The sequence below is a fragment of the Notamacropus eugenii genome, chromosome 5 (genome assembly GCF_028372415.1).
Source record: "Notamacropus eugenii isolate mMacEug1 chromosome 5, mMacEug1.pri_v2, whole genome shotgun sequence".
Lineage (NCBI taxonomy): Eukaryota > Metazoa > Chordata > Mammalia > Diprotodontia > Macropodidae > Notamacropus > Notamacropus eugenii.
The window spans coordinates 29,670,001-29,686,125 of NC_092876.1; the positions used below are offsets into that span (position 1 = coordinate 29,670,001).

The 16,125-nt window shown below is 42.0% G+C and overlaps 1 protein-coding gene across 1 annotated transcript; it reads right to left on the bottom strand.

Moving 5' to 3' along the window:
* Positions 1 to 2,171: 2,171 nt before the first annotated feature.
* Positions 2,172 to 14,287, bottom strand: LOC140503831 (NTPase KAP family P-loop domain-containing protein 1-like). Its single transcript, XM_072608170.1, has 5 exons — positions 14,194 to 14,287; positions 12,594 to 12,656; positions 10,112 to 10,240; positions 3,441 to 5,314; positions 2,172 to 3,015 (listed from the first exon to the last, which is right to left on the bottom strand). The coding sequence occupies exons 1-5, from the start codon at positions 14,255 to 14,257 to the stop codon at positions 2,791 to 2,793; spliced, it is 2,355 nt and encodes a 784-aa protein (XP_072464271.1). The 5' UTR covers positions 14,258 to 14,287; the 3' UTR covers positions 2,172 to 2,790.
* Between the last annotated feature and the right edge of the window lie 1,838 nt (positions 14,288 to 16,125).

The following is a 16,125-nucleotide window of genomic DNA, read 5'->3' on the forward strand; positions in this document are numbered from 1 at the left end:
TCCTTGGACAGAAAGGAGATCAAATAAGTCAGTATTTAAATAGTTAATTCTGATGACTCACTCATCATCAAAAGGACAAATACTGAAGCTGAAGCTTAAATGCTTTGACTACATAATAAGAAAATAGAACTCATTAGAAAAGACCCTGATGTTGGGAAAGAGTGAAGGCAAAAGGAGAAGGGGACAGCAAAAGATGAGATGGATAGATAGTGTCATGGAAGTAATGAACATGAGCCTGGACAGATTTCAGGAGATGATGGAGGATAGAAGGTGTGGTATGCTATGTGTGTACTATGTTCCATGTGAACATGAAAAGTTGGACATGACTGAATGAATAATAACAAATGTTTCTCTTAGTGTCTGTGTTTGAGCTTCAAAGTTTCTCCATAGCCCTGATCTCTTCATCAGTAATGTCTGGAAATCTTCTATTTCACTAAGGTACTGTATTATTCCAGGATCTCAGAGATCTGGGGACCTGCAAACACTTAGTGCTCCCCAGATGGTCTAATTCAGGGCAAAGTCTAATTGCTATCCCTCTGGTGTGAGCTCTTCATTTTTCTGATTTGGGTTTTGTTCAGAGAAACACTAGAATACTGCTGTACCCAGCCTGTATCTACCAACTAGGAAGTTTTACTGACAGAATTCTAGTGACAGAATTACAGACTCCCCTTTGCTGTGGGATTTTCTGCCCTGGTTACGGCCACCGTCAGAAGTTATGACTTTTCTATCCCTGAAGGTCTTCATGGCTTCTTTTTCAGGGAAATTGTGTTAGAAATTGCTACTAGACTGGATGCCCTTGTTGAGGGCTAGGATGGAGTGCAGTGGCAAGTCCAGTCCAGAACTTTGGGAAAGCCTGTTCTCTGAGACTGTGCTCATTATCATCAGGTTTTGCTCTCCAGGCTCCCTGGATATTGCTGTCTCTGTGAGATAAACAAGAGAATTACACAGTACAAGGGATATGTAAAATAGATGGATGCCCTCTAGGCTAACAATAAGACAGGCCAAATTACTAGGATGGGAGAAAAGTAAATTATCACGTAGACTTTCAGATTTTGTCTTAAAAACCCAGACCCTCAGATCAATAAATGGAGTTGTCCTATCTTCTCCCACCTGCCCATGTCTTTTTTTTCACCACTTCATTGAGCCATGTGGGGACACGGCTGTCTGCCACGTGCCCTCTAGCTCTACCATCTTGTGTTCCAAGGTTTTACCCAAATCTAATCATTCATGTCCTAAGGTCCTTTCTAGTGTTGGTAGATAGAATGCCGGATATAGCACCAGGAATATGGGTTCAAATGCAGCCTCAGACAAGTACTAGCTTTGTGACCCATGGTAACTCATTTAACTTCCCTCAGACTCAGTTTCATTTTCCTTAAGATGATGGTAGAATTACCTACCTTACAGGGTTATTGTGAGGACCAAGTGAGATAACTAATGTAATTGGATTTGCAAACTCTAAAACATATTTATTCTCTGCTCTAAGGTGCCTCCCAGGAGGTTCTGAGTTGTCAAACTTTTTGGAGTCAGGACTCTTTTACACTCTTAGAAATGTTGAGAACCTTAAAAAGATTATATTTTGTGGGTTATATCTATTCATGCCATGTTCGAAATTAAAATGTCTTAGTATTATGAAAACAGTTTTGTACCTGAAAGGGTCTCCAAAATGTCATCCCTTATTATCCCTATGTCATCTCTTGAGAACCACTACTCCTAGTGGATTCAAGATGATGGAATAAGAACTCATATCTTTACCATAACTCAACTAAAACTTCTTCTACAATGACCAACAGAAAATGTGACAAACTGTATTCTGAAGGAGGACAAAAAAAAGTCACAGTGAGTCATTGTTACAGCACAAAGCATCTCAGGAAGATAGGCCAAGAGCTGTATTGACACTAGACTTGGGGCAGTAGCAGAAGTGGCATTATACAAATGATAGTGGCAGCCACAATGGCAGGGAGCCCCAAGGATATAAGGAGTCTTAGAGAAGCAGAGTAACAGCCATTCTCCAATTGATAAATGGCCAAAGAATATAAAGAGACAGTTTTTAGAGGAAGAAATCAGTTACAAATAGTCATAAAAAGAAAAAGGTCTAAACACTATTGATTAGAGAAATGCGAATTTTATTGTTAATTTAACAAACTCTCAAAAGAAAAGAATATTGACAATAGGTAAGTTATGCTAAGTAAAGGCAGCATCACCTAGTAGAAAGTGTCCTAGACCAAGAGTCCAGTGCTTCTAGTCTCCTTTTCTTGCTGTGTGACCTCAGGAAAGTCCTTCACCTCTCTGAGTAAAAGGGGGACTTAATGCACACACCACCTACATCTCATGAATGCTGAGAGGAGAGTGCTTGGTGAGCTGTAAAAAGTTGTAAGTGGGAATTATTATTGCTATTTTAAGCACCCAGAAAGGGACCCAGATGGGGAAAGCTAAAGAAGATCAGCAAGCAGGGAAGTTTGGAGGCTGACCTGGACAGGGAGGGCTTTCTAGAAGGATATGGGACCTGAGATGGGTGCTGAAGGAAGGGGAGAAATGAGAAGGGTGGAGAGGGCAGAGATAGGACTGTAGAATAGAGCAGGGGAGAGGGGATGGCCTGAGCAAAAGTGGCAATAATATTGGTGAGTACAGAGGGCAGGGAGGATTCCACACTAACTTAAGCGGGAGGGACAGATAGAGGAAGGGGGCCTTGAATGCCAGGATAAATTGGAACTTCAGTGTAATTGGTCTTCCAATTTCAGTTGATCGCCTGCTCCCAAGATGGCACTGCCTACTTTCCCCCTCAAAGCTCTACTATCTCAAGGTAGCTGCTAAGGTGGAGTTGGTCTCAGGCAGAACATTGAGGAAGCTGATACTGAAGCTGATCCAGTCCCCCAGAGTCATGCCCAGAGTCTTCTTGATCTCAGAGTTGAGGCTGTAAACCAGGGCCCTTCCACTCAGGTTCTCCTTGCGAATCTTCTCTATGTACTGCTTCATGTTGGTATCAGAGATGCCCAGTGCTCTGGCATTCTGCTCCAGCTATGGGAGAAAGAGAATGTCCAAGAATTAGGGAGTGACCTGTTCTCTGGCCCTAAATAGAAGCTCAATTCTTCTCAATCCTAGTTCTGCAAAGGAGAGAAATGAAGGTGACTGCTATCCTTTGTGCTCAAAGAGGACCAAAATGACATCACTAGGTCAGAGTCTGAGTGACTGATCAGGCCAATCAGAGCTTGGAAGGCTCTACCATAGGTTGGGCACAAATAGTCCACATGAACATTTGCAGTGGAGATGGCTCTAAATCTGTGCAGCACACATTTTTGCAATTCTGCTTTGCTCAGGCACTACAGTGCCTTCTTTGGCAAGGGAAGGAAGAGGGAGGAGAGAAGAGCTGGGAAGGGAAAGGAAGAGTGTGATGAAGGGAGGAGACAGAGCAGACCCCCACCTCCCACCTCCCTGCTCCTTACCACCTGGCACACGTCTTCTGTGGACATCTTCAGCAGGGACAGTGGGAGGAACCGCTGACACCTGGCAGCTTGCTTCAGTGTCCTGCTGCCCCGGATCAGCTCCATGTGTCGCTTCAGGGACCCATCCAGGTTGGTTGTGATGTCCCAATAGTCGAGGGCCTTCTGCACAGTGAATCTGAACTCCTCATCTAGGAAATGGAGCATTTTCAAGAAGATCTCAGGGTCCCCATCCAGTTCCATTAATTTTGTTACTTCTTCCTTGATACTGTCCAACTCAGCCACAGCCTTGACAAATGCCTTTCCCAGGCTATCCTCCAGCTTGATGGAGTCATGGGCTTCAGGAACATAGGGTATGTTGGCATTTGTAAGATTCCTTTGGGTCCCCACTGTGGGCTGCTGCTTGGTGCCACTGGGCTGTGGGTCATTCTGTCCCTTGCTATGCTCACGTATCTCCCTCCACTGCTGGTCATCTTGAGCACACTGGAGCATCCAGCTCACTCGACAAGGCCACTCATTGGCCAAGATGACCCAGGCAATCACTTCCCTGTGGACCTCTCTGTTCTGGTCCCACCTCTCATTATTAGGCTCCCAATTTGTCTTCTGCAGCTGTTGTTTCTGTCCTTCCTTTATGGGCCATACTTCTTCTTCCATGGACAGTGTTTGCTTTTGTGCCAATCTTGGTTTATCATTGAATTTCTGTTCTCTAAGGTTCAGGGTGATCCAGCTTGTGTAAACCACTCTTTCCATGTGGGCTTGGTTATTTGGGAGAAACTTAGCAATCTTCTTTTCTTTAAGATGGGTGATGATGGTCTGGAATTGGTCAGTGACACTGGTCTCCAGATCCCTGTTGCCCTTTCTCCCATCTTCAAAGTCTCCATTGTGGTTTCCAAACTGCCATCTCCTCTTCTTTATCTGGTAGTTCTGTTTGTCTGTCATTTCTGAATGTTTAATCTCATCTAAGAGATTCTTCTTGGCTTCCTTGTTCATGTGGGGCACAGAAAAGGGAAGAGTGATGAACTGATTCAGGTACTGGTAGCCACTCCCAGTAAGGCTGCCCACCCTCCTGGACCTCTCCACACTCTCAGCAACAACCTTGGAGTCAGCAGCCAAGATGGAGATAAATGGGGCTTCAGGGTCTGAGTGGAGGATGTGGAGGGCTTCCAGGGCCCCCATCACCTTCTCAGGGGAGCAGGCATCCAGATGGCTGATCTGAAGCACCACCTTGATCTGCTGTTTGTTGTATGCCCCCAAGACACAGAGGAACTTGGTGAGGACCTGGACCTTCTCCTTCACAGAATGCATGAAGCCAAGCTGGTTAGACACCTTGCTACTGTTCATGAGTTTGTTGATGCTTTCTTTAGAGTTCTGGAGAAATGCATATATCCCACGAACAAAATTCCACAGAGTCATCATACTTATTATAGCTCCAGGAATCAAGAGTCCCTCCATGGTGTTAGAGGTGTCCAAATCAAAAATATAGGAACACAAGCCAATAAGAATGAGAATCATCACCAAGAAAGTAAGAAAAATTCGTATAAGCCAACGCTTCATTCGCTTTTTGGGGGCTTCTGAGGGATCCTGGACAGGAATCCCAAAAAGCTTGTAAAAAATCAGTGGCAGCCAATACTTCTCCTCGATGCAGCCACAGAGGGTAGTGACCAGGCCAGCCCAGAGGAAGTCACTGCCAGCAAACTCCCAGGCCTGGAAGGGGACAAAGATGTAGTGGGTCTTGGTCTCATCTGTTGAGATTTCGGGCACGTACATGGCAATTTTCCATAGAAGGAGAATCTGATGATAAAACTGAATCAAACACTGAATAACACACTGGGAGTTGGGACTCTCTTCACTTCTCTCTGCTTCAACCAGGATATATTCTGTAGAGGGAAGAATTTAATTGTTCAGCAGATGTTAAATGCCTACTATGTACCAGGTGCTGTGGTAGAAGCTGGGAATATGGGGGGGGGGGGGGGGGAAACCAAATTAATAACTATCCTCAAGGAAGCTTACATTCTATTTGGGGAAAAACAGGCATATGGATAAACAAAATTCCAGCTATATAAAATGTATATGCACAGTAACATTGGATATACCAGTAATTAGAGAGAAGAAGAAAGGCTCTGGTAGAAGGAAGGTCTTGAACAGAGCTTTGAAGTATAGTGGGGATGCTGAGGAAGAGCCTTGCTCCATTTACTGAGCCCTCTCTACTCAACTGATGAAATCACAGTGTTTGTACTTTTGCCAGTAGGAAGGCCCTCCCAATCATCTGGATGTGCCCACTGGCTGCTCATTAAGGCCATGGAACTTTTCAAGGAGTTTGAGGATATAGATGCCATGTATAGGAGCTTCCTCCTCATGTCTGGTTGTCTGTGGCCCAAAGGGAAGGAGAATCTGACTGCTCTTTGGTCTCTAAGTGTGGCTTCATATATTCTGGTCTATTGCCCTTTCCTCAAGATGTCTCTCCCTTGGAATAACATGCACACTCAATTTGGTATGAAAATCTATCTTACACTATAGGAAAGTAGGGGAGAAGGAGATAAGTGGGGTGTGGGGGGGATGATAGAAGGGAGGACAATAGGAGGATGGAGTAATTAGAAGTAAACACTTTTGGGGAAGGACAAGGTCAAAAGAGAGAATAGAATAAATGGGGGGCAGGACAGGGTGAAGGGAAATATAGTTAGCCTTTCACAACATGAGTGTTATGGAAATCTTTTGCATAACTACACATGTATATAGCCTATATTGAATTGCTTGCCTTCTCAGTGGGGATGGGTGGGGACGGAGGAAGAGAGAGAAGTTGGAACTCAAAATTTTAGGAACGAATGTTGAGAATTATTTTTGCATGCAAAATAGGAAATACAGATAATGAGGTATAGAAATCTATTTTGCCCTACAAGAAAAGATAGAAGATGGGGATTAGGGAAGGGAGGTGTGGGATAAAAGGGATGGCAGATTGGGAGGAAGGAGTAATCAGAATTCATGGTGTCTTGGGGTGGGGGAGGGGAGGGATGGGGAGAAAATTTGGAACTCAAAATCTTGTGGAAATGAATGTTGAAAACTAAAAATAGATTAATTTTTTTAAAAAAATTTTAAGGAGATTTCTCTCCCTTGGACCTCCAATAAATTTAGGGAGGCCATTACTTCCCCTTATTCCTCCTCATGCTGCAAACATCTAGCTAACAGCTGAAACATATGGAAATTGGAGACATAGGCTTGCCCAGAGAAGTCTCAGACTGAAATTTCTAGATCTCCAAATTTCTGGATTCTGTTTTCTGCCTTCCTCATTTCTTTTGTGAGCCCAGGTCAGAGATGAGTCATTCTCCAAAAAAAGAAAGAAAGAAAGAAAGAAAGAAAGAAAGAAAGAAAGAAAGAAAGAAAGAAAGAAAGAAAGAAAGAAAGAAAGAAAGAAAGAAAGAAAGAAAGAAAGAAAGAAAAAGAAAGAAAGAAAGAAAGAAAAAGAAAGAAAGAGAGAGAAAGAAAGAAAGAGAGAGAGAAAGAAAGAGAGAAAGAAAGGAAGAAAGGAAGAAAGAAAGAAAGAAAGAAAGAAAAGAGCTTTTTGGTCTCTACCACCTGCAACCTATGAAACAAGAATTTACGTATCATCCACTAGGTGTTTAAAAACAAAAGTGAGCCAGTCCCTCCACTGAAGTAGTTTCCTTTCTGCTTCTGGTCTTAATGTTTGATGTTTCTGCCTTCATAAAATCCTTTGACACTCATTGCATTGTGGAGATGACCCTGGGTTTGCAAAGGCTATGCAAGTGGAATGAAATCTCTTGTAGGGTCTCCCATGCTCGAAAGGTTGTGCATGGAATCCTGACTACAGTTTGAGTCTACTCTCTGAAAAGCAGCCTAGTTAAGTATGGCAAGGGACTCCTTCTCAGTAGACTGACCACTCTGAATTATTTGGCCATGGCAATAAATGAAACCATAAAAAATAGTAAGTGACCCTCATCCTATGAGGCCCCTTCCAATTGTTCAGTGATCAAGGCAAAATGGCAGAAACAGCTCAGAGTGTGCTAAGAATCACACAGATGTTATAGAACAGGTTCTTAACCATTCCTGTATCCTGGAGCCCCTTGGCAGTCTGATGAAGCCTAGGACCCCTTTCTCTGGATCATGATTTGAAATGCATCAAATAAAATACATTAGTTTAAAAGGAAACAACATAGTGAAATAATTACCAAAAATTTTCCAAAATGTGTTCATGGGTCCTACATTAAGACCTTCTAAAAGCATGAACTCATCTGAATACTATAGATGTGAAAATTTGCCCACTGAAAAATAAATGGAAGAAATCAATTATATTAATCTTAACTCTCTCATTATAAGTAAAAGTCAGAATAAAAGAGGGAAATTACAGTTCAATGGATGACTGGTTTACAAGTTCTCCTTGGATGATCAAGTAAGAGTATTCAGACTGGGCAAGATGGTAGAGTAAAGGCACGGACTCCTCTGACCTCTTCCAAATCCCTGACAAAAAATTTTAAAATAATGCTTTAAAATGAATTCTGGAGCAGCAGAAACAACAAAAGGATGGAATGAAACATTTTCCAGCACAAGGAAACTTAAAAGGTTTAAACTTAAAAGCATAGGCATTGAGAGTGATCTAATCCACAGCAGCTTTGGGAGCTCTCAGCTCACAGATGGTAATGGGGTCAGACAAATAATCAGAAGGAAATTACAAAGCACTCTTTATTGGCACCGGGTACAGGACTTGGTTGCATTGCCCATACATAGCTCCAAGTTTCAGCCCCATGGCAAGAAGAAGCATTAACACACTAGAGTGTGCAGCCGTAGGAGAGTGAGGACCCTGGTTCCAGGGCACAGAAAACTTCCTGGAATATGATAGCCAAATTCCAGAATTACCATGACAAGGAGAAAATATTACAAGAATCCAGAAAGAAACAATTCAAGTATGGTGGAGACACAATCAGGATAACACAGATTTAGCAGCTTTTAAATGAAGGGATCAGAAGTCTTAGAATATGATATTCCAGATATCAAAGGAACTAGGAATAAAACAAAGATTCACTTACCCAGCAAAATTGAGTGTAATCAGTGGGGAGAAAATTGACATTCAATGACATTGAGGAATTTAATGCATTCTGAAGAAGCCAGAGCTAAAGAGAAAATTTGACTTTCAAATACAAGACTCAAGAGATGCATGAAAAGGTAAACAGAAAAGAGAAATCATAAGGGACTTATTAAAATTGAACTGTTTATGTTCCTACATGGAAAGATGATATTTGTAACTCATGAAGCCTTTCTCATTATTAGGGAAGTTGGAGGGAATATATATAGACAGAGGGCACAGCGTGAGTTGAATATGAAGGGATGATAACTAAAAAAATAAAATTAAGCTAGAGAGGAATGTACTAGGAGAAGGAGAAAAGGAGAGGTAAATTATCTCACAAAAAAGAGGCAAGAAAAAACTTTTACAGTGGAGGGGAAGAGGGGGAAGGTGAGAGGGAATGAGTGAACGTTACTCATGGGGATTTGAGTTCCAGATTCTTTCTGTCCCTCTAGCCTCTCCCGAGCCCATTGAGAAAACAAGTAATATGATACCAATTGTACATGTGAAGTTATGCAAAACATATTTCCCTATTAGCTATGTTTCAAAGCAAAACAAAACTATAAAGAGCAAGAAGCATAAAGAAAGTGGAAAAAGTCTTCTTCAGTCTGCACTTGGGATATCATTTTTCATCACAATTATTATTAAGTTGTTTTCAGTCATGTCTGGCTCTTCATGATCTCATCTGAAGTTTTCTTAGCAAAGATACTAGAGTGGTTTGCCATTTTCTTTTCTAGCTTATTTTACAGACGAGGAAAGTGAGGCAAACAAGGTGAAGTGACTTCTAAGTGTCACAGAACTAGTAAGTGTCTGAGCCCAGATTTGAACTCAGGTCCTCCTGCTGCCCATTTTCATCATGCATCTTTTGGAATTGTTTCAGATCATCATCTTAATCAGAGTATCTAAGTCTTTCACCATTGACTGTCATTACAATATCGCCATTACTCTATACATTGTCCTCCTGGTTCTGTTCTGTTCTGATTCTGTTCTGTTCTGGTTTCACTTTGCATGAGTTCATGTAAGTCTTCCTAGATTTTTCTGAAACTAACTTCCTCATCATTTGTTATAGCACAATAAAATACCATGAAAATCACATAGCACAATTTGTTCAGTTATTCCCCAATTGTTGGGCATCCTCTCAATTTCCATTTCTTTACCATACAAAAAAGAGATGTCATAAATATTTTTATACAAATAGGTCCTTTTTTCTTTTTCTTTGATCTCTTTGAGTTATAGACCTAGTAGTGCTATTACTAGGTCAAAGGGCATACACAATTTTCCAACCCTTTGGGCACCATTCCAAATTGTTTCCAGAGTAATTGGACTAGTTCACAGTTCCACCAACAGTACATCAATAGTGCACTGATATTTTTCTACATCCCAGGAGGGATTATTCTTTATGGATATTTAGAATAGGGCCAAATAGAGTAGAGTGAATAAGCTTGCAAGGGGTTGGAACAACTCAGGAACTGGAGACAGAAATGAGTCTGATGTGGGAGGGCTGAAGGGCTGGAGGCATAGTTGAAGAGAAGGACCTGCCTGTGGCAGGGAAGGCAGAGGACATGGTTCATCACCCAAGAGAGGTGCAGGCTCATATACCTACTTTTAATTCTCTCCATGAAGCGACTCAGATGATGCCTACATGGCCCATAAAGGCCCACAGTCACAGGTGTCTTCACATGATGCAGAATCTTCCCCAGTGTCTCACAGTACAGGTCCTCAGGCAATCGTTCTGGGGAAACAGGATTCAGGAAGAAACAGAAGCTTTTGACTCTCCTTTCTACCACTGACTTGTGTGATTTTGAGAATGCTAAAGACCCAGGGGATCTCTTAGTTAATATTTGAGATTCCCCTGTGAGAGGGTAATTTAAAGAAATATATATTGGCCCTCTTGTGAATCCAAACTGTTTATCAAGCCTTTTAAAATATTTTTATCACCACCAATATTCATCTTACCATCACACATAATATTATAAGGTGTCACATCATATCTGAGGGCTACAAACTCTATCTCTCCCCTTGGACAGAATTCTTGTTTTCCTGTAGTAAATTAATAATCCTATGTGATCCAACCTAATTGACTCCCTTTGAGGAAAGCCCCAGTCAGGGGCTTGGCAAGAGCTTCTCCATTGCATTCTCATTCTAATGCTGGATTCCAAATTCACATTCTAATCATCCAAACCACACAGGGCATCACCAGATCCCTTTGTCCTTCCCCAATATACTTCCTGTACAACATCTTTTCATTTTGTCCAAAGGCTTCCAAATTTTCTGAGGACTTTTCACACCTAGGTTATAACTTGGACTGAATGACTGATTCAACAGAGGTGTCCAGGAATTTTTCACACCTCATTCCTTCATTTGATTGTCATGTGATAAACATTTATTAACCATCCACTAGTTGTCAAACATTGTGCTAAGCAAGCACTGGGGATACAAAAAGAGGTAAATGATAGTCCCTGCCCCCAAGGACTTTATAATCTGATGGGGGAAGGGCAAGACAATGTGCAAACAAACATATACAAAGCAAAAGATACATAGAATAAATAAAAACAATTAACAGAGAGAAGACAGTAGAGGGATTAGGGTAGGCTTCCTGTAGAAGATGGGATTTTAGTTGGGACTTAAAGAAAGCCAGGAAATCCAGTAGCTGAAGGTGAAAATGTAGAGCATTCCAGGCATGAAGGATAGCCAGAGAAAATGCTCAGAGCCCAGCAATGGAGTGTCTTGCTTGTGGGACCTTGTATGCCACGGTCACTGGATCAAAGAGTAAGCTGGGAAGTAAAGTGTTAGAGGACTGGAAATGTTGAGGTGAGTGGGTGAGGAGAGGCTAGATTATGAATGGCTTTGAATGTCAAGCAGAAGATGTTGTCTTTGATCCTCTGAATAATAGGGAACCATGGGAGTTTACTGAGTAGAGAGGGTGACATCAGACCTGTATTTTAGGAAAATCACACTGAAAGGAGAATGGACTGGAGTGGGGAGAGGATTGAGGTAGGCAGTTCCACCAACAGGTTGTTACAATAGTCCAGGTGTGACATGATAAAGTCCTATAACAGGGTGGCAATGTCAGAGGAGAAAAGAGGACAATGGAAAAATTAACAAGCCCTGGCAACAGACTGAATATGAAAGGTGAGAGATAGTGAGAAACCACTCCAGTATCTCTGCCAAGAAAACCCCAGATGTATTCAGGACGAGTCAGTCATGGCTGAAAAATGACTGAACAACAAATTGCCAGAGAGGGGCATGATCAGCCACACCTTAAGGCCAACCCACTTTTCCCAGTTGCAGACTCATCGTATCACCTATTACTCCTGTCTCCCAGTGAGGAAGTAGCAGGAGTAGTAGTAGGAGTAGGAGTAGGAGTAGGAGTAGGAAATGAGGTAACTCTTAACTTATCTCCTTTCAAAAATGTTTACCAGTCAGGATTGTCTTACCTTTGCCAGGGGAGGTCCAAATGATGTACTGCTGGCCAATCAGAAGGAAGACATACCTGGGTTTAAAAGACCCTATCTGCCCTCACTCCTGGTCTTTGCTCATTGACCCAATTTATTGGTTATTGCTAGCCTAACTGACAAATTGGTCATTCTGAGGGTCCTGGCTTTTTGGCTGAAATGTCTAATGTGATCCATTTTCCTAACAGTATACTCATCACTATTAATTAAATGTTATCTTACCCTGGAAAAAACTCTGTCTCAGCATGCTTTTCTTGTAATTTTACTCATCACATAGAGGTTACACAGGAAATAAACATTGGAAGTGAGACTGCCAGGTTTCCTGGCAGAAACCCTAGTATTCTCTCCACTACATCCTCCTGCTTTCACTCTGCCCCTTCCTCCCCAATCTCACCCCCCTCACACGTCAGAGATAACTAGGAATATGCATTCCTTGAGAGTACTGATACTTTGAGGACTGGGCTCCTCTGACCCAAGTAAGGGTCACATACACAAGCTCCAGAATGGAAGAACCAGTTGTCTATCTTCTTTGGATTGGTTCCAGATACCCCACTTTTTAACTGGGATTGGATGAAACAAGAGATAATGACATACACAAAAAGCCAACCTGACCCTATGAGAACAACTCACTCTTTTTCTTTGTGGTGTTGAAGCAGGCTTCTGAAATGGGGGATGTTGGCTCTGACCCTGAACCTATAAAAGAAAAGGCCTCTGTCAGAGAGATGATCCAACACTTACAGACTTAGGAAACCTCAGGGCTGTAAGGAACATCATAAGGCACCAACTCTAAACCTTACTGGTGTAGAAATATCCAATAGCAGAGGTTTGTCACCACTTTGTGCCCTGGGCTTCCTGGTAGTCTGATGAAGCCTAGGGACCCCTTCTCAGAATAATGCCTTCAAATATATATAATAAAACACATCAGATTACAAAAGAAATGCATTGCATTGAAATACAGTTAATGATTTTTTAAAACTAAGTCCATAGATGGCCATTTGAAAGCCTCTTCTCTACAGCAAAACTGACAAGGGGTCACCCAACCTTCACCTGAATACTTTCCAAGAGGGCAAAGTTTGTCACCTCCTGAGGAAGCCCCCTCCATTATAGAACAGCCCTCACTGTCAGGAAGCCTTTCCTCTACAATGAGTCTTAAATCTGCCTCCCTTCAAATAAAGAGAAAAGGGACTTATACATGCACCAATATTTCTTGCAGCTCCCTTTGTGGTGGCAAAGAATTGGAAAGCCCAGCAGTTGGGGAATGGCTGAATGTGAATGTGATGGAACGCAGATCCATCTGAAATGATGAAAGGGATTGTTTCAGAGAAACCTGAGGAGATTTGTAGGAAATGAAGCAAAGTCAACTGAACTGAACTGGGACAGCAGTTTATTCAAAGATAATATTGGAAAGACAAATGATTTTGAAGGACTTAGGAATTCTGATCAACACAATGACCAACCATATCCAAAGGACTCAAGATGAAACATGGGAGCTACCTCCAGATAGAGAGCTGATAGACTCCAAGAGCAGACTGAGATGTCATTATTTTGGACATGACCAATGTTATAGATTGACTACACATATTTGTAATAGGGGATTTTGATGTTCCTACTTTCTCAGAAGGGAAGGGAAGAAATAGAAGGCCAATCTTCTTGAAAATAAAATTAATCTTATTTTTTAAAAAATCTGCACCTCTCTAACTTCATCTTAATCTTGCTCCCCAGGGCCAAACACAACAATTCTCATCTCTCTTTCCCAACACAGACCTTTGAATATATTAAGACAGAAATCAAGTCCCCGCCCCCAAATCTTCCCTTCTACAGCCTCAAAACTCCATGTCTTCTCAAGCCGTGCCACAGAGCATGTTTTTCAGTCCCCATCGTTAAGCCCAATCCTGTCCTGAGAAATGCCAAGGAAGAACGGAAGGATGGGGATGTGGGTGGGGCATGGTGGTTAGGACAGGGATAAATAAGTAACTTCACAGAACCAGAGTCTGGCAGAGATAGGATGAAGTTAGAGACAAAAAGTTGCAATGAATTTCAGATTCTTGGCCTTGAAAGACTCTGGGGGAGGGCAGGCCTGGAGGTCAATGTCCAATTAAGAGGGAAAGGTGGAATTCTGCCCTATATGCCCTTCTGAAATAGCCATGGTCCTTGAACACAACCTCTGGTTTGGGCTTCAGATGGGAGGTTCAAACATTCTGAGACCATCATCTTCCACCACTAGACTCACTGGGAATCATTGGTTCTGATGCCATCCCAAATTCCGAGGCCTTGTCACTCACACAATGCTGCATCTAGCACCTACAGAGAGAGACGTCATTATCATTAGCTATCATTTCTACAACACTTTAAGGTTTGCAAAACACTTTACAAATATCTCATTTTATCCTCATAGCAACCCTGAAAGGTAAGTGCCCATTCATTCTAATCCCCCTTTTACAGATGAAGAAGCATATTCATCATCAAGTGCTCTTGATAACTCCTCCCTTAAGTCCCCAGTCAACTGCCCAGGCAGTTGAGGTGGCTGAGCTAGCTCCCTGACTAGAGGGGTAAGTTAAGGTTCCTTTCAAGGAAACCCTCTGAGAGCTCTCTGGAAATCCCAGTGCTGTATGGGGCTCTCCTTGAAAGGCTGGAGGAGCGCATGGAGGGGAGAGAAACCAAGGGGCCAGGTCTGGCCATGAAGCCTTCCTGGGAGAAGGATGGGCCAACTCCAGCTGAGACCTAAAAGATCAAAAGATCTGGAGAGTATGGAGAAGAGGGAGGAAGGCAGTGAAAGGACTAAGCCCATCTGCTACAGACCAGACCACTTTATCTCCTCATCTTTGTCCTCATGTCATGACCTACCTCCTACAACCCCATTCACCACCAGCCAACAGGAACCTCAGGTGTGGAGAAGTCAGAAGAAGTACCTTGTGCTTGAAGAGACACCCAAGTCCTGATGTCTTCTCTGTCTCTGGATCCCCAGGTGAATATTTAAATAACTTCTCAACCAATAAGAGAGTAAGATATGAACAAACATAATTTGCTGGAGGCACACATATCAGAAATCGAAAGCAAATGTTGCAGGATTACAAAGGATAAACTTGGCTCTAAAAAAGAGATGAGAGAAGACAGCCCAACCCTATTCCTCTACAGAAGAGGGAGTTCCATAGGTGTGGTACACATTTCCAGCTTTTTTCAGTGTATTCATCAGTTTTACTTATTTTTTAGCTTATTTTACTTTTTTTTTTTAGTTTTAGGGCAGCTAGGTGGTGTAGTGAATAGAATGCTGAACCTGGCGTCAGGAAGACTCATGTGCCTGAATTCAAATCTGACCTCAGACAAGTACTAGCTATATCACTCTGGACAAGTTGCTTAACACTGTTGCTTCGGTTTCCTCCTTAATAAAAAGGAGCCAGAGAAGGAAATGGCAAACTACTCCATTATCTTTGCTGAGAAAACCCCAAATAGGTTTACAAAAAGTTGGACACGACTTAACAACGACAAATTTTTCTTTGAAAAATGTTACTTGTTATATGGGATCCATCTTTGGAAGAAGGAGGAAAACTGATGCTGGGAGAGATTCTGGTAATTTAAAAAAACCAAAAGCTAGCAATAAATTTTTTTAAAGAAAAATAAAGGAATTTTCTAGAATGTCTGGATGTTGCCTATTTAGCAACCCTAAGTGAACTTTCCTTCCAGGGGAGTTCAAGCCTTTGAAGGATCTCTATGGAAATAAAATGTGACTCACTAGAATGAAGGGAAGTACTAAAAATGATACCTACATAGATCTCCAAGGTACCTTAAGAATATGAACTTCCCCAGCAACAAAATGCTCCTGGCATTACTGGAGAGACACCCCCTAGCCCATTAAAAGTACACAATCCAAATAACAGTAATAGCAGGGGACAAGTCCAGGTCCCATGTTCTCCTGCAGAAATTCCATAGGATCATATATTTTGATCTGGAAGGGACCTTATAGGCTATTTAATCCATCCCTCTCATTTTATGGCAAAGGAACTATAAGGGTAAATGACTTTCATAAGGTCACGTAGGTAGTAGAGTGGGAGACGTTCAATCAAGTGGATTCAAATTCAGATCTTCTAACTTGAAATTAAGCAAACATTCTGTTCTATGGCTCTTTCTAACATCTGGAGGCACACACATGTAGGGAAAATCTCCT